The sequence below is a fragment of the Rhinopithecus bieti genome, unplaced genomic scaffold (assembly GCF_001698545.2).
Source record: "Rhinopithecus bieti isolate Rb0 unplaced genomic scaffold, ASM169854v2 scaffold_4129, whole genome shotgun sequence".
NCBI lineage: Eukaryota > Metazoa > Chordata > Mammalia > Primates > Cercopithecidae > Rhinopithecus > Rhinopithecus bieti.
The window spans coordinates 808,159-830,429 of NW_016804391.1; the positions used below are offsets into that span (position 1 = coordinate 808,159).

General features: G+C 41.0%; 1 protein-coding gene across 1 annotated transcript in view; it reads right to left on the minus strand.

The window, feature by feature from the left end:
- ASH1L (ASH1 like histone lysine methyltransferase) overlaps nucleotides 1-22,271 on the minus strand; it is a 188,030-nt gene that overhangs the window by 38,387 nt on the left and 127,372 nt on the right. Inside the window, 3 exon segments of the mRNA XM_017867692.1 lie at nucleotides 4,760-4,868; nucleotides 4,982-5,027; nucleotides 6,519-6,592. Coding sequence (XP_017723181.1) covers nucleotides 4,760-4,868; nucleotides 4,982-5,027; nucleotides 6,519-6,592 — 229 coding nt within the window.

A 22,271-nucleotide genomic window follows, 5' to 3' on the forward strand; every position in this document is an offset into this window, starting at 1 on the left:
CATGCCCAGCTAATGTTTTGTATTTTTGGTAAAGATGGGGTTTTTCCATTTTGCCCAGGCTGGTCACAAACTCCTGGACTCAAGTGATCTGCCCACCTTGGCCTTCCAAAATGCTGGATTACAGGCATAAGCTAACATATGCCTGGCCTTAAGCATGATTAAAACAAGGAATGATCAAGAAAATAATCGTCAAAATATCATGTTATGTTTACAATCATAATTTTAAAGGCCGGGCACGGTGGCTCATGCCTGTAATCCCAGCACTTTGGGGGGCAGAGGTGGGAGGATCACGTGAGGTCAGGAGTTTGAGACCAGCCTGGCCAACACGGCGAAACCTCGTCTCTACTAAAAATACAAAAATTAGCCAGGTGTGGTGGCAACTGTAATCCCAGCTACTTGGGAGGCTGAGGTAGGAGAATCGCTTGAACCTGGGAGGCAGAGGCTGCAGTGAGCCGAGATGGTGCCACTGCACTCCAGCCTGGGTGACAGAGCAAGACTCTGTATCTCAAGAAAAAAGAAAAAAAAATTAAGTTTTGTAAAGAAAATATGTAACAGTTTATACCTTAAAGTACTTTCAGAGTGATCTGACTTATTCTTCACAAAAATACCACCACGATTCTAAAGGGCACACGGCACACAGTGTCAAATCATATAAATAGGAAGCAGATAAAATATCGACTGGATTATTCTTCAATTTAAGATAATCAGCTTCAGCTGTAAAGAAGGCAGTGCTGTAACATCAAATTCAACCACCTTTAGCTCTTCCTTTTGCTGACTTCTTTGGTACATGAATATTATTGAACACCCCTCTTGAAATGTCTTCCTTTTTTGGCTTTCCTTATTTTTTATGATACTGGATTTCCCACCTTGCCAATAACACTTCCTGTCTTTTCTGGTAGAAATCCATCTTTCCTCTACCATATTCCTTTTCTCTAGAGAGCTCATCTATAATCATGGCTTCAAATGTAACCTCTAATTCATAATATTCCACACCTATATTTTCCTTTTTTTTTTTTTTTTTGACACAGGGTCTCACTCTGTCACCCAGCCTGGAGTACAGTGGCATGATCACAGCTTACTGCAGCCAGGCTCAAGCGATCCTCCTACCCCAGCCTCCCAAGTAGCTGGGACTGTAGGCGGGCACCACCATGACTTTTGTATGTTTTGTAGAGATGGGGTTTTGCCATGTTGCCCAGGCTGGTCTGAAACTCCTGACCTCAAGTGATCTGCCCACCTCAGCCTCCCAAAGTGTTGGGATTACAGATGTGAGTCACTGTGCTTGGCTGGCATCAAGTATTTTCATAATACCTAATAACACATACTATAAACCGCATACGGATTTAAAAAAAAAAAAACCCTTAAGTATAAATAAAAGAGTGCTCAGATAAGAGAGATTTAAATTTTAAAATATTTCTTCCAGGGAATAATCATTCAGAGGTTACTGAAAATTTGTCTAGAGTTCAAGGCATTGAAATATATTCCCCATTTGCTTTGATAACCAGAATAGTCCTTAAATTATATAAAAGCAAAACATGTTTCTATTTGTTGTGTCTGGAAACCAAACTAAATTTACCAAAATCTGAAATTAGATGCTGTAAACTACAATGTGAGGTCTTTGATTTAGTATAATTTGCCATTATCTATAGCCAGATAATGGCCTTAAAAAACGAGAGTTGGCCGGACGCAGTGGCTCACGCTTGTAATCCCAGCATTTTGGGAGGCCGAGGCAAGAGGATCACCCAAGGTTAGGAGTTCGAGACCAGCCTGGCCAACATGGCGAAACCCTGTCTCTACTAAAAATACAAAAATTATTAGCTGGGTGTGGTGACAGGTGCCTGTAACCCCAGCTACTCAGAAGGATGAGGCAGGAGAATCGCTTGAACCTGGGAGGCAGAGGCTGCAGTGAGCTGAGACCACGTCACTGTACTCCAGCCTGGGCAACAAGAGCGAAACTTCGTCTCAAAAAAAGAAAAAAAAAAGAAAAATGAGAGAGTTGCACCGTAGCCAGCTACTAAACGTACATCTAGGTTGTCCCTCATATAATGAGATTTCAGGGTCTAGGAGTTCAGGACAGGCCTAGGCTAAGTATCGAGATCCCGTCTCTATGTTAAAAATAAATAAATAAATTAGCCAGGCGTGGTGACATGCGCCTTTAGTCTCAGTTACTCAGGAGGCTAACATGGGAGGATTGCTTGAGTCCAGGAGGTCGAGGTTGTAGTGAGCTGTGATGGTGACATTGCACTCCAGCCTGAGCAACAGAGTGATACCCTGTGTCATAAATAAATAAAAATACTGAGCTTTTGGACAACACTGTTTAATAAAAGTGTGCATTTAAAATATTTGTGAGTAAAGAAAATCAGTATGCAAAACATTATGTGAAACTACATGTACATAAAATGACAAAGTGTAAATTTACAGTGATGCAGGTAAGGTAGAATTTCCCAACTGGCATGCTGAAGCAGGAAGAACTAAAACACTGATTTTCTTCAGACCAAATGCACAGTTGACTAGAGAAGAAGGAAGCTACCTTTAGCCATGAGAACTATCCAGAACAGGAAATACTGATGTAAAATTCACTGATTCTTTTTATTTTGCTGCAAATGTTCGTTGTTACTAAAACAACAAATTCTATATCCACTCCTTTGTCTATTAGACATTTCCATTTTGAAATTTCAGTGTCATTTAAAACTATATAGTCTCTTAGCTAGGTGTGGTGGCTCATGCCTGTAGTCCCAGCTACTTGGGAGGCTGAGGTAGGAGAATCACTTGAACCCGGGAGGTGGAGGTTGCAGTGAGCTGAGATTGCACCACCGCACTCCAGCCTGGTGACAGAACATGACTCCATCTCAAAAAAATAAATTAAAAAAATACAAAAATTAGCCAGGCGTGGTGGTGGGCACCTGTAATCCCAGCTACTTGGGAGGCTGAGGCAGGAGAACTGCTTGAACCTGGGAGGCAGAGGTTGCAGTGAGCCAAGATCATGCCACTGCACTCCAGCCTGGGTAACAGAGCTAGACTCCATCTCAGGAAAAAAGAAAAAAAAATTACATAGACTCAAATCAAAGTCATAATTCATAATTCTTTTTTTTTTTTTTTTTTTTTTTTTAGGAGATGGAGTTTCCTTCTTGTTGCCCAGGCTGGAGTGCAATGGGCACGGACCTTGGCTCACCGCAACCTCTGCCTCCCAGGTTCAAGCAATTTCCTGCACTCAGCCTCCCCAGTAGCTGGATTATAGGCATGAGCCACCACGCTGGCTAATTTGTATTTTTAGTAGAGATGGGGTTTCGCTTTCTCCAATGTTGGTCAGGCTTGGCTCGAACTCCTGGACCTCAGGGTGATTCACCCACCTCAGCCTCCCAAAGTGCTTGGATTACAGGCATGAGCCCACCATTGCCAGCCAATTCATAATTCTTCTATCTCTAATTCAGGTTAGATTCCATACTTCATTGTCAAGAGAGAGAATATATCCCCTATATGAAGAGCACATTCCCCTATATGCCAATGGTTTATCAACCATTTTACTTTCTTCTAAAATTATCATGCCCTTCCTCTTCCTCCTCACTGCCACTGTCCTATTCTCCTTCCTCATTATGCAATCAATTATTGAGAGCTAGGAAGGTCCTAGACTGTGCTTTAATGCTTTATGAGCAGGCATTGGTACTCACATGCCTATAGTTCCCAAGCTATCAGAGAGGCTGAGGTGGGAGATTACTTGAGCCCAGGAGTTTGAATCCAGCCTGGGAACACAGTGAGACCCTATCTCTTAAAAAAAAAAAAAAAAAAAAAAAAAAAAAAAAAAAAAAAAAAAAAGGCCAGGGGGCAGTGGCTCAAGTCTGTCAATCCAGTACTTTGGGAGGCCGAGCGGGCGGACACGAGGTAAGATCGGAGACCATCCTGGCTAACAACGGTGAAACTCGTCTTTATACTAAAAAATACAAAAAAGGTGAGGTGGCAGGCGCCTGTAGTCCCCACCACTCAGGAGGCTGAGGCAGGAGAATGGCGTAAACCCGGGAGGTGGAGCTTGCAGTGAGCTGAGATCTGGCCACTGCACTCCAGCCTGGGCAACAGAGCAAGACTCCGTCTCAAAAAAAAAAAAAAAATACCCCCAAGCCAAAACTTCACAAACATTGTTTATGAACAGTTTCATACAATTTCCACGAACCCTCTATAGACAAGGTAAGGTATTACTTTTATTAGATGCATTAAATAACTTTCCTCAGGTCTCATAAATAGTAAAAGGATTGGCTGGGCGTAGTGGCTCACGCCTGTAATGCTAGCACTTTGGGAAGCCGAGGTGGGGGGATCACCAGGTCAAACTGAGACCATCCTGGCTAATACGGTAAAACCCCGTCTCTACTAAAAATACAAAAAAATTAGCCAAGTGTGTTGGCAGGAGCCTGTAGTCCCAGCTATTAGGGAGGCTGAGGCAGGAGAACGCCGTGAACCCGGGAGGCAGAGCTTGCAGTGAACCAAGATCGTGCCACTGCACTCCAGCCTGGGCAACAGTGGGAGATTCCATCTCAAAAAAAAAAAAAAAAAAAAAAAAAAAAGTAAAAGGATTTAAACCAACCAAGGCGCACACAAGACTAAATCTCATTCATTTTCTGTTTCTGTATTATGCCCACCCACTATAGTTTATGTATCTTTATGCAACTTCTTGAAGAAAAATGAAAGAGGCTATTTAACTGTACCTTCCAAAGGAAGTGTTGTATGTATACCTTAAAGCCTATGCTTCAGAGAAATCAAAGCATGACAGTACCTATTGAGGCAGTCATCAACACAGCCCTTCCTGGTGTCATCATCTGGCTTCTTACAGTTACAGGTGGTAGCTTCGTAACCAGAAAGGGGTTTGACATCAACGTAGACATCTTGAAAAGAAAGCAAAGAATAATTTGTGAACATACAGGATAATTTTTCAAGTCCTAGGCTCAGAAGGACATTGATGTACAGAGGCAGAAAAAATAGCTCCCAAGTTACTCACTTGAACGAATTTTCTTATACAGTGGGACATCTGGCTTTTTGTATAGCTAGAAGAAAAGAAGAAAAATCTTGATATAGCATTTAACTTCAAATGCCAGATGGCAGCATCAGTCACTAAAAATACAGGAAATTTTCTATGTGCTCTACTCATCTGGAAATATTTACAAGACATTTTGGGTGGGATACATTTTAGGGAAACTCTTGGTGTGATCTCTTTTTACTCTGGAATAAAAGGTGAGAGAAAAAGATTCAACAGAAGCAGCACTAAATAGTTTATAGAAGTGGAATTACATGTTTCTTCGGCATGTTGTTGGGCAGACTTAAATGAAAATCACACTGGAGACCAAAGCTACTCATCTGGACAAATTAAGATTCGATTTGCTTCTGTCAAAAGAAAGGAAAACAACATGCTATAGGGCTTATTTAGATGTCTGGGCGGGTACATGAAATTAAAAAGATGAGTACCCTGGCTTTTCAGGTTGAGAATTGTAGCAAAACATTTCCAATTTTAATTAAGGCAATTAATTTAGTGAATAAAGGAGAGAGGGCAGGCAGGCAAAATGGAGGTCTCACATTATAATCAAGAAGACATTAGAAAGAAAGAAAAAAAAAAGAATGCATTAAAAGAGAGGCAATCTTCCAGCATTTTGCCATAAGGGACCGTACAAAACAAACAGCAACTTGCACTAAGCTAGACTGTTTATTAATATATTGGAAGAATCCCACCATCATTTTCTAGTCAGTATGTTCAAAGCATTCTCTCCTTCATTGATAAAAACTGAGACAATATCTAACATATTAATACTCTCAGAATTCAAGAGAGGCCATTGGAGAAGAGAATGAAGAGGGGAATGTCAATTTTGGCTTTCCAAAATTAACCTTTGGTGGCATTTTGACAGAACTCAGGAAATCTATTCACCTCAATTGCGTGACTATTTCTATTTCCCAATGGTCGTTCACAATATGGGACCTGGGTGCTGTAAGCTAATACAAAATCACTGGGGGAAAACTTTTCAATTTGGGAAGCAAGAGAAAAAAAACAGCATCTTCCTATTTTTAGTTACCAATATATTTAAAGATCTTTTAAAAGTACAAGAGTGTTAAAACATTTCCCTGCTTCCTTTGGTAGACGAATCTCTTTTGCATGTGAAAAATAAATTTCAAACTGATAAGAAGGAGCCAACAAAAATAAAGTCTGAAATTTCTTAGTGCTACTGGCAGTACATCTAAATTCTCCTGAGGCCTGCATCAGATAGAATTGTTACAGAACAAAATATTTGCTACCAAAATAAAAGTCCAGAATAACAACAGAAGGTTGCCTAGGAAAGCAGCAACCCACTGCTATTTTGCAGTAAGAGTAAAGGCAAATAGGTCACATTAAATATGGATGCAAATTCATTTTTCTTAGTTCTAACCTTCACAGGGACACTTCTGAAAACCTCCTAAGATGAAAACATAACAAGGAGAAAGAAAACACTTGCATTTCCCCTCCCCTTTACCATTTAAGAATGAAACCTGGTAAAACAGGCTCTCTGTACCTGATTGTGTTTCCACTGCCAAAGGATATCATAAGGAAGCTGGAAGTCAATTCTCTTTTGTCTTAGATACTTTCCTGAAACAAAAAGCACTATCAATTTCAGTACCTATTCTGATATTTGCTTATAAAAAGGGGTCAAACAGCTACAAGAACTAATATGTACTGACTAAAAAAATATTTAATTATTTAAGGATTTTTCCACCACCAATTTTTAATTTTAGCTATTCTTTCCCACCATACTTCACATGATATATGCTAAAGATATATTTTAAGTATAATAGTCTACATAAAACAACAAATATAGCAAAACTACAACCAAAAACACACAGGTCATTATGAAGCTTATTAAATATTTTATTATTATTAAAAATTACTAAGGGTAGAGCATCTGGCACCTGCTCTCCTTCATTATTACGCATAACCTAACGTTGATTACAAAAAGGAGAAATTCTTGTGTTTAAATAACTTGAGAAGTTTTCCAGGCAAATTTATGATCTTTTAACATTTTTTCCTACCTACTGAAACAGTACTTAGTAATTTTGTTTGTTTTTTTGTTTTTGTTTCATATAAAATTATTCAGCCTTAAAAAAGAATGAAATTATTTTTTCTTTTTTTTTGAGAGGAGGTTTTGCTCTTGCTGCCCAGGCTGGAGTGCAATGGTGCGATCTCAGCTCACTGTAACCTCTGCCGCTTGGGTTTAAGCGATTCTCCTGCCTCAGCTTCCTGAGTAGCTGGGATTATAGGCATGTGCCACCATGACCAGTTAATTTTGTAATTTTTTTTTTTTTTCCAGTAGAGACAGGGTTTCTCCATGTTGGTCAGGCTGGTCTTGAACTCCCAACCTCAGGTGGTCCGCCTGCCTCGTCCTCTCAAAGTGCTGGGATTACAGGCATGAGCCACCACACCTGGCCAAAAGAATGAAATTCTTATACATATAGTCATGTGCTGTTGTAGTCAACAACAGACTGCATATATGATGGTGGTCCCAGAAGGTAATAAGGGAGCTGAAAAATTTCTCCTAGCTGCTGTAACTTTGCAGTACAAAGTGTTAATCATGTGTTTGTGGTGATGCTGGTGTAAACAAACCTATTGCGCTACCAGTTGAATACAAGCATAGCAGACATAGTTAGGTATAATACATAATACTTGATAAAATGGCTTTGTTACTGGTTTATATAAATAATATACTATACTTTTCATCAATATTTTAGAGTATACTCCTATTTATTAAAAAACAGCCTTGGCTGGGCGCGCTGGCTCATGCCTATAATCCCAGCACTTTGGGAGGCTGAGGCGGGTGGATTACTAGGTCAGGCATTAGAGACAAGGCTGGCCAAAACAGTGAAACCCCGTCTATATTAAAAATACAAAAAATTGGCCTGGCGTAGTGGCTCACACCTGTAATCCCAGCACTTTGGGAGGCCAAGGCAGGTGGATCACGAGGTCAGGAGATAGAGACCATCCTGGCTAACACAGTGAAACCCCGTCTCTACTAAAAATACAAAAAAATTAGCCAGGCGTGGCCGGGAGCGGTGGCTCAAGCCTGTAATCCCAGCACTTTGGGAGGCCAAGGCGGGCGGATCAGATCCTTCATGAGATACTCCAGAAGACATTATTACCATATCAGATGACAGCTCCATGAGTGTTACTGCCCCTGAAGACCTTTCAGTAGAACAAGACATAGAGGGAGAAAACAGTGATATTGATGATCCTGCCCCTGGGTAGGCCTAGGCTAATGTGGGTTTGTGTCTTAGATTTCTCTCTCTTTTTTTTTTTTCTTTATTATTTTGAGACAGGGTCTCACTCTGTCACTCAGGCTGGAGTACAATAGCAGGATCATGGCTCACTGCTGCCTCGACCTCCCAGACTAAAGCGATCCTCTGACTTCTGCCTGCCAAGTTGCTGGCAATACAGGCACATGCCACCATGCCGGGCTAATTTTTTATTTTTTGTAGACAGGGTCTTGCCATGTTGCCCAGGCTGGTCTCCAACTCCTGGACTCAAGCGATCTGCCCGCTCTGGCCTCCCAAAGTGTTGGGATTACAGGCGTGAGCCACCATGCCCCGCTCTGTTTTCCCTTTTAACTAAAAAAGTTTAAAAAGAAGAAAAAATGTTAAAAATAAAGCTTATAAAATGACATAAATTTTTTTTGTACAGCTGTATAATGTGTTCTTATTTAAAGCTAAGTTATTATGAGTCAAAATGTTAAAAAAAATTAAAAGTTTATAAAGTAAAAAAGCTACAGAAAGCTAAGATTAATTTACTATTGAGGAAAAAAAATAATTAATGTAGCCTAAGTGTGCAATGTTTATAAAATCTACAGTAGTGTAACAGTGATGTCCTAGGCCTTCACATTCACTCTCCACTCAATCACTGACCCTCCACTCAATCACAGGCCTGTAAGCTCCATTCAGGTAAGTGCCCCATAGTGGGCTGCCATTTTTTATCCTTTATATTGTATTTTTACCGTACCTTTTCTACATTTAGTTATGTAAATACCACTGTGTCACAACTGACTACTGTATTCAGTACAGTAACATGATATACAGGTTTGTAGCTTAGGAGCAAGAGGCTATACCATATAGCCTGGTTAGGCTATACTATTTAAGTTTATGTAAGTACATTCTATGTTTACATAATTACAAAATTGCCTAACAATGCATTTCTCAGAATGTATTCCTATCGTTAAGCAACACATGATAGTACTGGTACTACAACATGGATGAAACTTAAAGACATTATGCTAAGTGAATTAAGGCAGACACAAAACAACAGGTATTATATACAATCCCATTTTCAAAGAAATAGACAGTGATTACCAGAGGCTGAGGGGAAGAGAGAATGGAGAGTTACAGTTTAATGGGTACAGAGTTATAGTAAGGGATGATGAAAAAGTTCTGGGTATGGACAGCAGTCATGGTCATACAACAATGTGAATGTACTTAAAGACACTGAATTGTCACTTAATTGACACTGAATTTTACTGGAAGTTAAAAAAATGTAGTACATCAAAAACCATAGTCTATTTTAAAAGAGTAAATTGGATGGTCTGTGAATTGTGTCTTAATAAAGTAGTTAAAACAATATAGCAGTGTTAAAACTTTTTGCTTCAATGATTAAACACAACTTAGAAAAAACTCAAGAGGAGAAGGAAAGCCCATTGTATATATCCATGTTTTTGCTTACCATATTCTTCCTTCCTATTGTTCCAAAGTGTCTTTTTTAAAAACTGTTTCCTTTCTGTTCACAGAACTTCCTTTACTCATAGGGTACATCTGTTGGCAACAAACTCTCTTAATTTTCCTTAATCTAAGAATGCCTTTATTTCTTCTTAATTCCTGACAGATATTTTCATTGGTTAGAAAATTTGGAAGCGGGGCCGGGCGGCGGTGGCTCAAGCCTGGTAATCCCACACTTTGGGGACGGCCGCGAGATGGGCAGGATCATGAGTGTCAGGAGGAAATCGAGACATCTGGCTAACCTTTATGGTGAAACCCCGTCCTCTACTAAAAATACAAAAAAAAGGAAACTAGCCGGGCGAGGATGGCGGAGCGCCTGTAGTCCCAGCTGCTCCGAGAGGCTGAGGCGGAGTTGCAGTGGAGCTGAGGGATCTGCCACTGCCACTCCAGCCCGTCTCAAAAAAAAAAAAAAAAGAAAGAAAAAAAAAAGAAAATTTGAAGCTGACAATTCTTTGCTTTCAGGATGTGAAAAATGTTGTGTCACTTCCATTTGGCCTCCATAGATTCAGATAAGAAATCTATTGTCATTTGAATTGTTTTATCCCTATAGGTAGCGGTAATTTCTCTGTCATTACTTTAAAACTGGTGTTTTTTGTTTTGTTTTGTTTTTTATTTTTTCTGAGACTCGCTCTCCTGAGTAGTTGCGATGACAGGCATGTGCCACCATGAGTGGCAAATTTTTTTTGTATTTTTTGTAGAGACAGGGTTTCACCATGTTGCCCAGGGTGGTCTCAAACTTCTGAGCTCAGGCAATCAGCCTCCCAAAGTATTTGGTATTACAGGTGTAACCTACCTCGCCCAGCCTAAAATTGTTCTGTTAGTGTTCTGAAACGTGATTATGTGTCTCGGCATATATTTGTTTGAGTTTATCCTGTTTGGAGTCTGCTAATCTTCTTGAATACAGAGATTTCTCTCTCCCGCCAAATTTGGTAAGTTTCCAGTCGTTATTTACTAAGGTGCTTTTCATCTATGCCTTTTTTTTCTCTCCATGACTCCGATAACACACATTTGCTTTTTCTGTCATATTCTCACAAGCTCCTCAGTCTTTTTTTTTTTTAAGTCTATTTTCTATGTTGTTGTATACACTGAGTAATATGTATTATTCTATCTTGTAGTTCATAGATTATTTTCTCTGTCCCATTCATTCTGCTCTTAAGTCTATCTCTGAATGCTTTTTTTTTTTTTCCTGGTTCAATTTCTCTCACAAAATCTCTGAACTTTTATTTCAATTACTGAATCAGTTATAAAAATTCTAATTTAAAAAAATTATTGGCCAGGTGCAGTGGCTCACGCCTGTAATCCCACCACTTTGGGAGGCAAGGCGGGCGGATCACTTGAAGTCAGGAGTTCGAGACCAGTCTGGCCAACATGGTGAAATCCCGTCTCTATTAAAAATACAAAAATTAGCCGGGTGTGGTGGCACATGCTTGTAACCCCAGCTACTCGGGAGGCTGAGGCAGGAGAATCACTTGAACTTGGGAGGCAGAGGCTACAGTGGGCCGAGATTAAGCCACTGCACTCCAGACTGAGCAACAGAGCAAGACCCTGTCTCAAAAAATTAAAATAATAAATAAAATAAAATAAAATAAAATATGAAAAATTATCTTCTTCTATTTCTTGATTTGTTTCAAGTATGTTCACAATTGCTCGCTAAGGCATTTTTATCAAGACTGCTTTAAAATTTGCCGGATAATTCTAACGTCTTGGTGTGGACATACATTGTCTTCCCAAAGTGCTGGGATTTCAGGCATGAGCCACCATGCTTGGCAAATAACATGTGATTTTAAATTCAAAGCTAAACATTTTTGCAGTAGTATAAGGCTCTAGATTTTATGAAATTTGTATTTTAGCTGGCTTTTTCTGAAACTGCTCCAGCAGAAAAGGGATAAAGCTGCCTCATTACTGCCAGCTGTGAATAAATTCCAAGTTGCTTACTAGGCCTCCACTGAAATCTGAGTGTTGGGGGATGGGGAAGCTCCCCATTACTGCTAGGGAATGGTTAGAATTCCAATTCCCCAAGGGGTCTCCACTGACATTGTGGTGGGGTAGTTATGTTATTGCTAGGTGTTGGTAAAAGTGACTCGGCTACACCTCCTCTGACACTATGGCAGTGGAGGGAGAGACACATGATTGTTGACCACGTATATGTCTTTCGAGAAGTGTCTGTTCATGTCCTTTGCCCACCTTTTTTTTTTTTTGGAGATGGAGTCTTACTCTGTCACCCAGGCTGGAGTGCAGTGGTGTAATCTCAGCTCACTGCAACCTCTGCCTCCTGAGTTCAAGTGATTCTCCTGCCTCAGCCTCCCGTGTAGCTGGGATTACAAGAGCCCACAACCACGCCCAGCTAAATTTTTTGTATTTTAAGTAGAGATGGGGTTTCACCATGTTGGCCAATGGTCTCAAACTCCTGACCTCAGGTGATCTGCCTGCCTTGGCCTCCCAAAGTGCTGGGTTTACAGATGTGAGCCACTACGCCTGGCCAAAAGTCTTTAAAAAATTATTATTATTATTATTATTATTATTATTATTATTATTTTGAGATAGAGTCTTACTCTGTTGCCCAGGCTGGAGTGGAGTGGCACGATCTCGGCTCACTGCAGTCTCTGCCACCTGGAGTTCAAGCAATTCTCCTGTCTCAGCCTCCTGAATAGCTGGGATTACAGGCATACACCACCATGCCCAGCTAATTTTTGTATTGTTTTTTTAGTAGAGATGGGGTTTCACCAAGTTGGCCAGGCTGGTCTCAAACTCCTGACCTCAAGTGATCTGTCTGCCTTGGCCTCCCAAAGTTCTGGGATTACAGATGTGAGCCACTGCACCTGGCCAAGTGTCTTTAAAAAAATTTTATTATTATTATTGTTTCATTGAGACGGACTCACTCTGTTGCCCAGGCTGGAGTGGAGTGGCACTATCTTGGCTCACTGCAATCTCTGCCGCCCGGAGTTCAAGCATTCTCCTGTCTCAACCTCCCGAATAGCTGGGATTACAGGCATGTACCACCAAGCCCAGCTAATTTTTCTATTTGTTTTAGTAGAGACGGGGTTTCACCATGTTGGCCGAACTGGTCTCAAACTCTTGACCTCAAGTGATCTGCCTGCCTTGGTCTCCCAAAGTGCTGGGATTGCAGGCGTGAGCCACCGCGCCCAGCCTTGCCCACTTCTTAATGGGGTTTTTTCTTGTATATTTAAGTTTCTTATAGATGCTGGATATTAGATCTTTGTCAGATGCAGTATGCAAAAATTTTCTCCCAATCTATAGGTTGTTTGTTTACTTTGTTCATAGTTTATTTTGCTGTGCAGAAGTTCTTTGATTCTATGTCCATTTTTGCTTGTGTTGCAATTGCTTTTGGCATCGTCATGAAGTCTTTGCCCATGCCTGTGTCCTGAATGGTACTGCCTAGATTGTCTTCCACGGTTTTCACAGTTTTGGGTTTTACATTGAAGTGTATATATATATATATATATCTTTTTGTGAGATGGAGTCTGAATTGTTGCCCAGCCTGGAGTGCAGCGATCTTAGCTCAATGCAACATCCACTTCCAGGGTTCAAGCGATTCTCATGCCTCAGCCTCTTGAGTAGCTGGGATTACAGGCATGTGCCATCACACCCTGCTAATTTTTGCTTTTTTATTAGAGATGGGGTTTTGCCATGTTGGCCAGGCTGGTCTCAAACTGCTGGCCTCAATGATCCACATGCCTCAGCCTCTGAAAGTGCTGGGATTACAGGCATGAGCCACCTCGCCTGGCCTACATTGAAGTTTTTAATCCATCTTGAGTTTATTTTTGTATATGCTGTAAGGAAGGGGTCCAGTTTCAATCTTCTGCATATGGCTAACCAGTTATCCCAGCACCATTTACTGAATAGGGAATCCTTTCCCCATTGCTTGTTTTTGTCAGGTTTGTCAAAGACCACATAAGTTGTAGGCGTGCAGTCTTATTTCTGGGTTCTCTATTCTGTTTCACTGGTCTATGTGTCTGCTCTTGTATCAGTACCATGCTGTTTTGATTACTGGAGCCCTGTAGTATAGTTTGAAGTCAGGTAGCATGATGCCTTCAGCTTTGTTCTTTTTTTGTGTAGGACTGCCTTGGCTATTTAGGCTCTTTTTTGGTTCCATATGAATGTTAAAATCGTTTTTTTCTAGCTCTATGAAGAATTTCAATGGTAGTTTAACGGGAATAGCACTGAATCTATAAATTGCTTTGGGCAGTATGGCCATTTTAACGATATTTATTCTTCCAATCCATAAGCATGGAATGTTTTTCCATTTGTGTCTTCGCTGATTTCTTTGAGCAGTGGTTTGTAGTTCTCCTTATAGAGATCCTTCACTTCCCTAGTTAGCTGTATTCCTAGGTGTTTTATTCTTTTTGTGGCAATTGTGAATGAGAGTTCATTCATGATTTGGCTCTTGGCTTAACTGTTATTGGTGTATAGGAATGCTAGTGATTTTTGTACATTGATTTTGTATCCTGAGACTTTGCAAAATAAAGTTGTTTATCAGCTTAAGGAACTTTTGCTTAAGAAAACACTCCTCGGTGGCTCAAGCCTATAATCCCAGCACTTTGGGAGGCTGAGACGGGTGGATCACGAGGTCAGGAGATCGAGACCATCCTGGCTAACACGGTGAAACCCCCCCGTCTCTACTAAAAAATACAAAAAACTAGCCAGGCGAGGTGGTGGGCGCCTGTAGTCCCAGCTACTCGGGAGGCTGAGGCAGGAGAATGGCGTGAACCCGGGAGGCGGAGCTTGCAGTGAGCCGAGAACGTGCCACTGCACTCCAGCCGGGGCGACAGAGTGAGACTCCGTCTCAAAAAAAAAAAAAAAAAAAGAAAACACTCCTCAGTGGGTGCTTGCTTGTGTAAGTTTGAATGAGGTGTGAAAGTTGATTAGACAAAATGGAATCATTCATACCATATCCAACTAAAATGGAGTCAGGAGGCCATGGGGGAGGGCACTAAGGTCCCTGATCCAGGAACTAATTTTGCACTTCAACAGAAAATTCACAAGGATCTAACTATAACTAAGACTATGTCTTACCTAGTAACTGCTGCCACTCACCAATGACGACTGCACCAGTGACCTTTTTCTTTTCTTACTTTGTTTTTGAGACAGGATCTCACTCTGTCGTTCAGGCTAGAGTGCACTGGTGCAATCTCAGGTCACTGCAGCCTCAACCTCCCAGGCTCAGGTGATCCTCCTGCCTCAGGCTCCCAAGTAGCTGGACCACAGGTGCATGTCACCACACTTGGCTAATTTTTTTTTTCTTTTTAAATTTTTGCATACACAGGTTTTCATTATGTTGTCCAGGCTGGTCTCAAATTCCTGAGTTCAAGCAATCCAACAGCCTCAGCCTCAGCCTCAGCCTCCCAAAGTGCTGGGATTATAGGCTTGAGCCACTGTGCCTGGCTGACCTTCTTCCAACCTTCCTCGTTTGCTCAATACAACCCCAGCCTTTCTCTTTGTTTTTCAGATACACTTAGGGATGACCCTGGTCTATGTGTGCTGAATTGCAATTCTTTTTTTTTTTTTCATAGAAAACAGGGACTTGATCCGTCACCCAGGCTGGACTGCACTGGTGCAATGATAGCTCACTGCAGCCTTGATCTCCTGGGCTCAAGTGATCCTCCTGCCTCAGCCTTCTGAGTAGGCACGTACCACCACACCTGGCAAATGTTGTTATTGCTTTATAGAAGGAGGTTCTCACTATATTGCCTAAGTTGGTCTCAAACTCCTGGCCTCAAGCAATCTTCTCTCCTTGGCCTCCAAAAGTGCTGGGATTACAGGCATGAGCCACCATGCCTGGCCTAATTCTTTTTTTTTTTTTTTTTGTTGAGACAGAGTCTTGCTCTGCCACCCAGGCTGGAGTGTGATGGTGTGATCTTGGCTTATTGCAACCTCCACTCCTGAGTTCAAGTGATCCTCCTGTCTCAGTCTCAATCCCGAGTAACTGGGATTACAGGCATCCACCATCACTCCTGGCTAATTTTTTTCTATTTTTAGTAGAGACCATGTTGGCCAGGCTGGTCTTGAACTTCTGACCTCAGGTGATCTGCCAGCCTTGGCCTCCCAAAGTGTTGGGAATACAGGTGTGAGCCACCACACCAAGCCTACTTATTGTATATTATTCCCAAATAAACCCTTTACTTGGAGATATATATTTATATTATCTGAATATATGTTTATTTAAGGCTTTAAAAAAGAGGCTAGGCGTGGTAGTTCATGCCTGAAATTCCAGCACTTTGGAAGGCCAAGGTGGGTGGATCACTTGAGGTTAGGAGTCCGAGACCAGCCTGGCCAACATGGTGAAACACTGTCTCTACTAAAAATATAAAAATTAGCTGGGCGTGGTGGTGCATGCCTGCAGTCTCAGATACTCAGGAGGCTGAGGTGCAAGAGTTGCTTGAACCTGGGAGGAGGAGAATGCAGAGAGCCAAGATTGCACCACCGCACTCCAGCCTGGGCAACAGAGCGAGATTCCATCTCAAAAGAAAGCAAAACAAAACAAAACACACATCTGTGTGTAGGTTTTTCTTTTGTAGGTTTTTCTTTTCAGAAGACATGTTTTCAGATTATTTGAGAAAATACCAAGGAGCATGACTGCCACATCAAATGTTCAGAGTATACAATTGATATTTTAATACTGATGATTTTCCAGTAATCTTGCTACTACTACCAGTAGCTTTTTTTTTTTTTGGTGTGATCTCTTTGGATTTTTTTTTATATAAACAATCATGTCATCTATAAACAGAAGCAGTTTCATTTCTTGCTTCCTGATCATTACGATGACTCTTACTCATCTTCGTGACTTAATACACTGCTTAGAACATCCATACAATGCTGAGTCAAGAGTGGACAACTCTTCTTTCCAATCTTAGGAGGAAGCATTCAACATTTCACCATTAAGAATGATATCAGGCCGGGTGTGGTGGCTTACCAGTATCCAAAATAAAAAAAGCTGATCTCACTATAGGTCCTAGACTCATTAAGAGACTAATAAGGAGATATTATAAATAATGTTATACCAATATCTTTAATAATTTAGATAAAATGGACAAGTTCCTTTAGAAATACAACGTATCAAAACTGAGACAAGATGAACATCTGAATAGTCTATATCTTTTAAATAAATTGAGTAAATTTATATTATTCACATAAAAAATTTCAGTTCTAAATGACTTCACTAGTGAAGCCTGGTATATATTTGAGAGAAGAAGTAATACCAGTCCTTCCAGAAAACAGAGGAGAAAACTACATTTTCCAATTAATTTAATGAGACTAGTCTACGCTAATAGAAACCTGACAAGACTTAAGAGAAAAAAAACAATCTATAGAAAAAATTCATTGCTATCTGCAGAAAGCTCTCAGAACTAAAAGGAATTTCCTTATCTTATTAAAGACATCTGCAGTTAATTTTTTCCCCCCTTTTCTTTTCTTTCCTTTTTTTTTTTGAGATGGAGTCTCGCTCTGTCGCCCAGGCTGGAGTGCAGTGGCGTGATCTCAGCTCACTGCAAGCTCCACCTACTGGGTTCACACCATTCTCCTGCCTCAGCCTCTCGAGTAGCTGGGACTACAGGCACCCGCCACCACGCCCAGCTAATGTTTTTTTTTGTACTTTCAGTAGAGAGGGGGTTTCACCGTGTTAGCCAGGATGGTCTCAATCTCCTGACCTGGTGATCCACCCGCCTCCGCCTCCCAAAGTGCTGGGATTATAGGCTTGAGCCACTGCACCTGGACACATTTTTTCTTTTTTTGAGATGGAGTCTTGCTCTGTTGCCCAGGCTGGTGTACAGTGGCACAATCTCTGCTCACTGTAACCTCTGCCTCCTGGGCTCAGTGATTATCCTGCCTCAGCCTCTTGAGTAGCTGGGAATACAACTGCATGCCACCACACGCAGCTAATTTTTGTATTTTTGGCAGAGGTGGGGTTTTGCCATGTTGGCCAGGCTGGTCTCAAACTCCTGACCTCAGGTGATACACCTGCTTCCCAAAGTGCTGGCATTACAGCTGTGAACCATCACACCTGGCTGACAATTTACATTCATATACTTTCAAGTTCAACTGACACTTCTCCCATCTTCAATCTGTTATTAAATCTACATTTTGTGTTTTAAAATTTCAGCCACATATGTTTTAGTTCTGGGACTTTCATTTGGCTATTCATTTTAAAATTTTTATGTTTCCATTTTTAAGTTAAGATTTATCTGCTTATTCATAATAAGCATATTTTCCTTTACATCTTTGAACACAGTTATAACAATGACTTTAAAATCCTTGTCTGCTATTTTCAGCATCTGGATGACCTTGGAAATTGTCAGTGTTGACTGCCTTCTCTCTTAATATGAGTTATATTTTCATGTTTATTAACGTCCAGTAATTTTGGATTGAATTATGGACATTATAAGTAACACGTCACAGAGATTCTCAATTGTGTTATTACCCTATGAAAAGAACTGGTTTCGGCCGGGTGAAGTGGCTCATGCCTGTAACTCAGCACTTTGGGAGGCTGAGGTGGGCAAATTGCTTGAACTCAGGAGTTTGAGACTAGCCTGAGCAACATGGTGAAACCCCATCTTTATCAAAACTACAAAAAAATTAGCCAGGTGTGGTGGTGCATGCCTGTGGTCCCAGCTACTTGGGAGGCTGAAGTGGAAGAATCACTTGAGCCTAGGAGGCAGAGGCTGCAGTGAGCCAAGATTGCACTACTGCACTTGAGCCTCGGCAGCACAATGAGACCCCCATCTCAAAAAAATAGAAAAAAAATAAAAAATAAGAAAGAAAAGAAAAGAAGTGTTTCCTTGCATTAGAGCAAGCAGTTACTGTGGGTGAACCAAAATCTGTAACACTGTCTTTCATGGGGTAGGGAGTAGCTGAAATCCCTACTTAGTATCTTTAGTCTTAACAACTTTACTGAATTCTGGCTATATATACACAGTTTAGGGGTCAGTTACCTGGATATGTGGCTTGAGTTTATATGCAAAATTTGCAGTTTCCCCTATTAGCATTTTATCCCTCACTTTCCTGCTGCCGTAGCTGTCCTGAAACATGGCCCTTAAATAATCAGTAAGATTCAAGGTTTCTAAGTGCTTACTTGTACTGCTAACTGGGACCTGGCCACAGACAAAGAGCTATACAAGTGGGAAATGCAACCAGTGTGCTTCTCTTCTTCTAATTATTGATTTTTCTTCAGTTTGTGCCTGCTTTTGATTGCTCTCCAGTGATTTAGGATTGCTATGTTTTAAATTTGTCCGGTTGATGAATTTTTTTTATTTTTATTTTTTTTTTGAGAGTCTTGCTCTGTTGCCCAGGCTGGAGTGGAGTGGCATGATCTCAGCTCTCTGCAACCTCTGCCTCCCAGGTTCAAGTGATTCTCGTGCCTCAGCCTCTTGAGGAGCCAGGACTACAGGCATGCACCATTACGTCCAGCTAATTTTTGTATTTTTAGTGAAGATGGGGTTTTACCATGTTGGCCAGGCTGGTCTTGAATTCCTGACCTCAGGTGATCCATCGGCCTCGGCCTCCCAAAGTGCTGGGATTACAGGTGGATGATTGTTATTTCCGGGAGGGTGAGCCTGATATAATCTACTCTTTCAATAACAAAAGTAGAATTCCTAGTCTTTTTTTTTTCTTTCTTTCTTTTTTTTTTTTTTTAGATGGAGTCTCACTCTTGTCACCCATGCTGGAGTGCAATGGCGTGATCTTGAACTCCTGGATTCAAGTGATCCACCCACCTCAGCCTCCCAAAGTGCTGGGATTACAAGTGTGAGCCACCACGCCCAGCCTAGTTCTTATTTTCAAAGCCTATTTATCATAAGCAGATTTTAAATTTGCTGAGAGCCTGCTTCCACTGCTATGATCTCATTAGTAAATACAAAAGACTCCTTCAAAAGAGCTTTGGCACTAATTCTAGAGAATAAGGAACTTACTCTTACCTTCATTAAGTAAACACACGTAAAGTTTATGTAGCTGAGAATTAAACCTTGTAACTCCATGTTGTAGTTAAATCTGTCTACAGCCACCCAACACAGAATAATTCAAGCAAACTAATCTTTACTGAAGAACTTGTTTCTGTCTGCTGATTAAAAAACTGCTGGTACTGAACTCTCTCACGGAGAAAAGGGGATTAGCTAATCAGAATATAAACAAGAGCTCCACAGTCAAGAGGGTCAAGAGAATCATAGTTGAAAAAAACACTACAAGACATAGAATCAACATCAAGTATACAATTAAGGTGCTCCTGGTTTCATACTATGTGTTTAATGAACCCCTTTAAAGCAATTTTGTTTAAACAAACCGAATATATGAAGAAAACCTTCATCTACATTCAATATTTTATCCTAATTTCTTCTTTTCTTTTCTTTTTGTTTGAGACAGAGTCTCACTCTGTTGTCTGGGCTGGAGTGCAGTGGCGTGATCTCTGCTCACTGCAAGCTCCGCCTCCCGGGTTCACGCCATTCTCCTGCCTTAGTCTCCCGAGTAGCTGGGACTACAGGCGCCCGCCACCATGGCCAGCTAATTTTTTGTACTTTTTAGTAGAGATGGGGTTTCACTGTGTTAGCCAGGATGGTCTTGATCTCTGACCTTGTGATCTGCCTGCCTAGGCCTCCCAAAGTGTTGGGATTACAGGCGTGAGCCACTGTGCCCAGCCTTCTCCTTTTCTTTCATTTGTATGGCAAATATTTGATAAAATTCTATTATGTACCAAGTACTGAGAAATCTAGGGAGAGTAAGAAAGACAATGATCCTGTATTACCGGAGATTATAATCTAATGGAGGAGACAGATAAATAAATAACATTGTAATTACAGATATAGAGAGTGATGTTACCTATAACAAAGAGCCTCTTTTGGTGAGATAATCAGGAAAATTATTTTAAAGAAAATGGTATTGAAGCTGATACTGACATTAAGATCATCCTTAAAAGAGTAGCAGAAACCAACCATGGGAAGACTCTGAAAAAGAGCTTCTCAGTCAATGGGAATAACAAGCATAATGACCCTCTGGTGGGAAAAATCTTGCTATGTTCTAGAAACTGAAAGAAGGCCAGTATGATACAATATAGTGAATAAGATTGAGATGGGAATGAATAAATGGAGAGAGATGGGGTAATCAGGAACGAGATCATTCAAGTCAAGAAGTTTGCTTTTTAATCTGATGGTAAGCCATGCAAAGGTTTTAAGTATGATCTAGGTTAGGTTAAAAAATAATTTCTGTTTTTACTGAGTAGAGGCTGGGCCACATGGAAACACGACTGGAAATAGATCTGTTAGACGGCCATTGCAGCAGCCTGAAGAAAAGATACTATTGTCACAGACTTGAGAGACAGCAATGGGATTTGGAGAGAAGTAGGATATATTTCAGGGATAGAAACACAACAGAACTTGGAGATGAACTGGATAAGGGACAGAAAAAAAATGGGAGGAACTTAGAATGACTTCTTGGTACCTTTTACTTATCTGATAAGCTCAATAATAGGGTCCTAGAAGGTACTACAATCCAAATGCTAAACAAAGCCTTGACATTTTTGCCAAGAATGAACAGTAGAATAAATATCACTCCATTTTCAAGCAGATACTCAGTAAAAGCAGTGGGGCCTCTTTCTCTGATCATATGTGTGTATAAATCATATGTTTTTGAACGTGGAAAGTATTTGACACTGAACGGCTAACTACTTGGTTTTTCCTAGATGACATACCTAGGGAAACAAAAGGTACAGACATAGTGTTATTTATTTAATTTTTTTTAGAGATAGGATTTCTCTCTGTGAACTCAGGCTAGAGTGCAGTGGCAGGATCACGACTCACCACAGCCTTAACCTCCTAGGCTTGGGTGATCCTCTCACCTCAGCCTCCAGAGTGGCTGGGATTACAGACCTGTGCCACCACACCCAGCTAACTTTCTTATTTTTTGTAGAGACAGAGGGTCACCAAGTTGCCCAGGCCATCAACTCCGGGGCTCAAGCAATCCACCTGCCTTGGCCTTCCAAAGTGCTAGGATTATAGACATGAGCCACCATGCCTGGCCCAGTGTTATTTATTAAGGCTCCAGTGAACAAGATTTATGCCACTGTGAACCCCTGACTATCAAACAGTGTACAAAATTCTTCAGAGTAGGGCTAGGCGTGGTGGCTCAAGCATGTAATCCCAGCACTTTGGGAGGCCGAGACAGGTGGATCACGAGGTCAGGAGATCGAGACCATCCTGGCTAACACGGTGAAACCCTGTCTCTACTAAAAAATACAAAAAACTAGCTGGGCGAGGTGGCGGGCGCCTGTAGTCCCAGCTACTCAGGAGCCTGAGGCAGGAAAATGGCGTAAACCCGGGAGGCGGAGCTTGCAGTGAGCTGAGATCCGGCCACTGCACTCCAGCCTGGGCGACAGAGCGAGACTCTGTCTCAAAAAAAAAAAAAAAAAAAAAACCTCTTCAGAGTAAGTTTAAGTAAAATGGTAAAGAAGAGCTTGATCCCACTGGAGAAACAGAAATAATAACAAGATTAAAAAGACATTTCCCTCAAACCCAGGA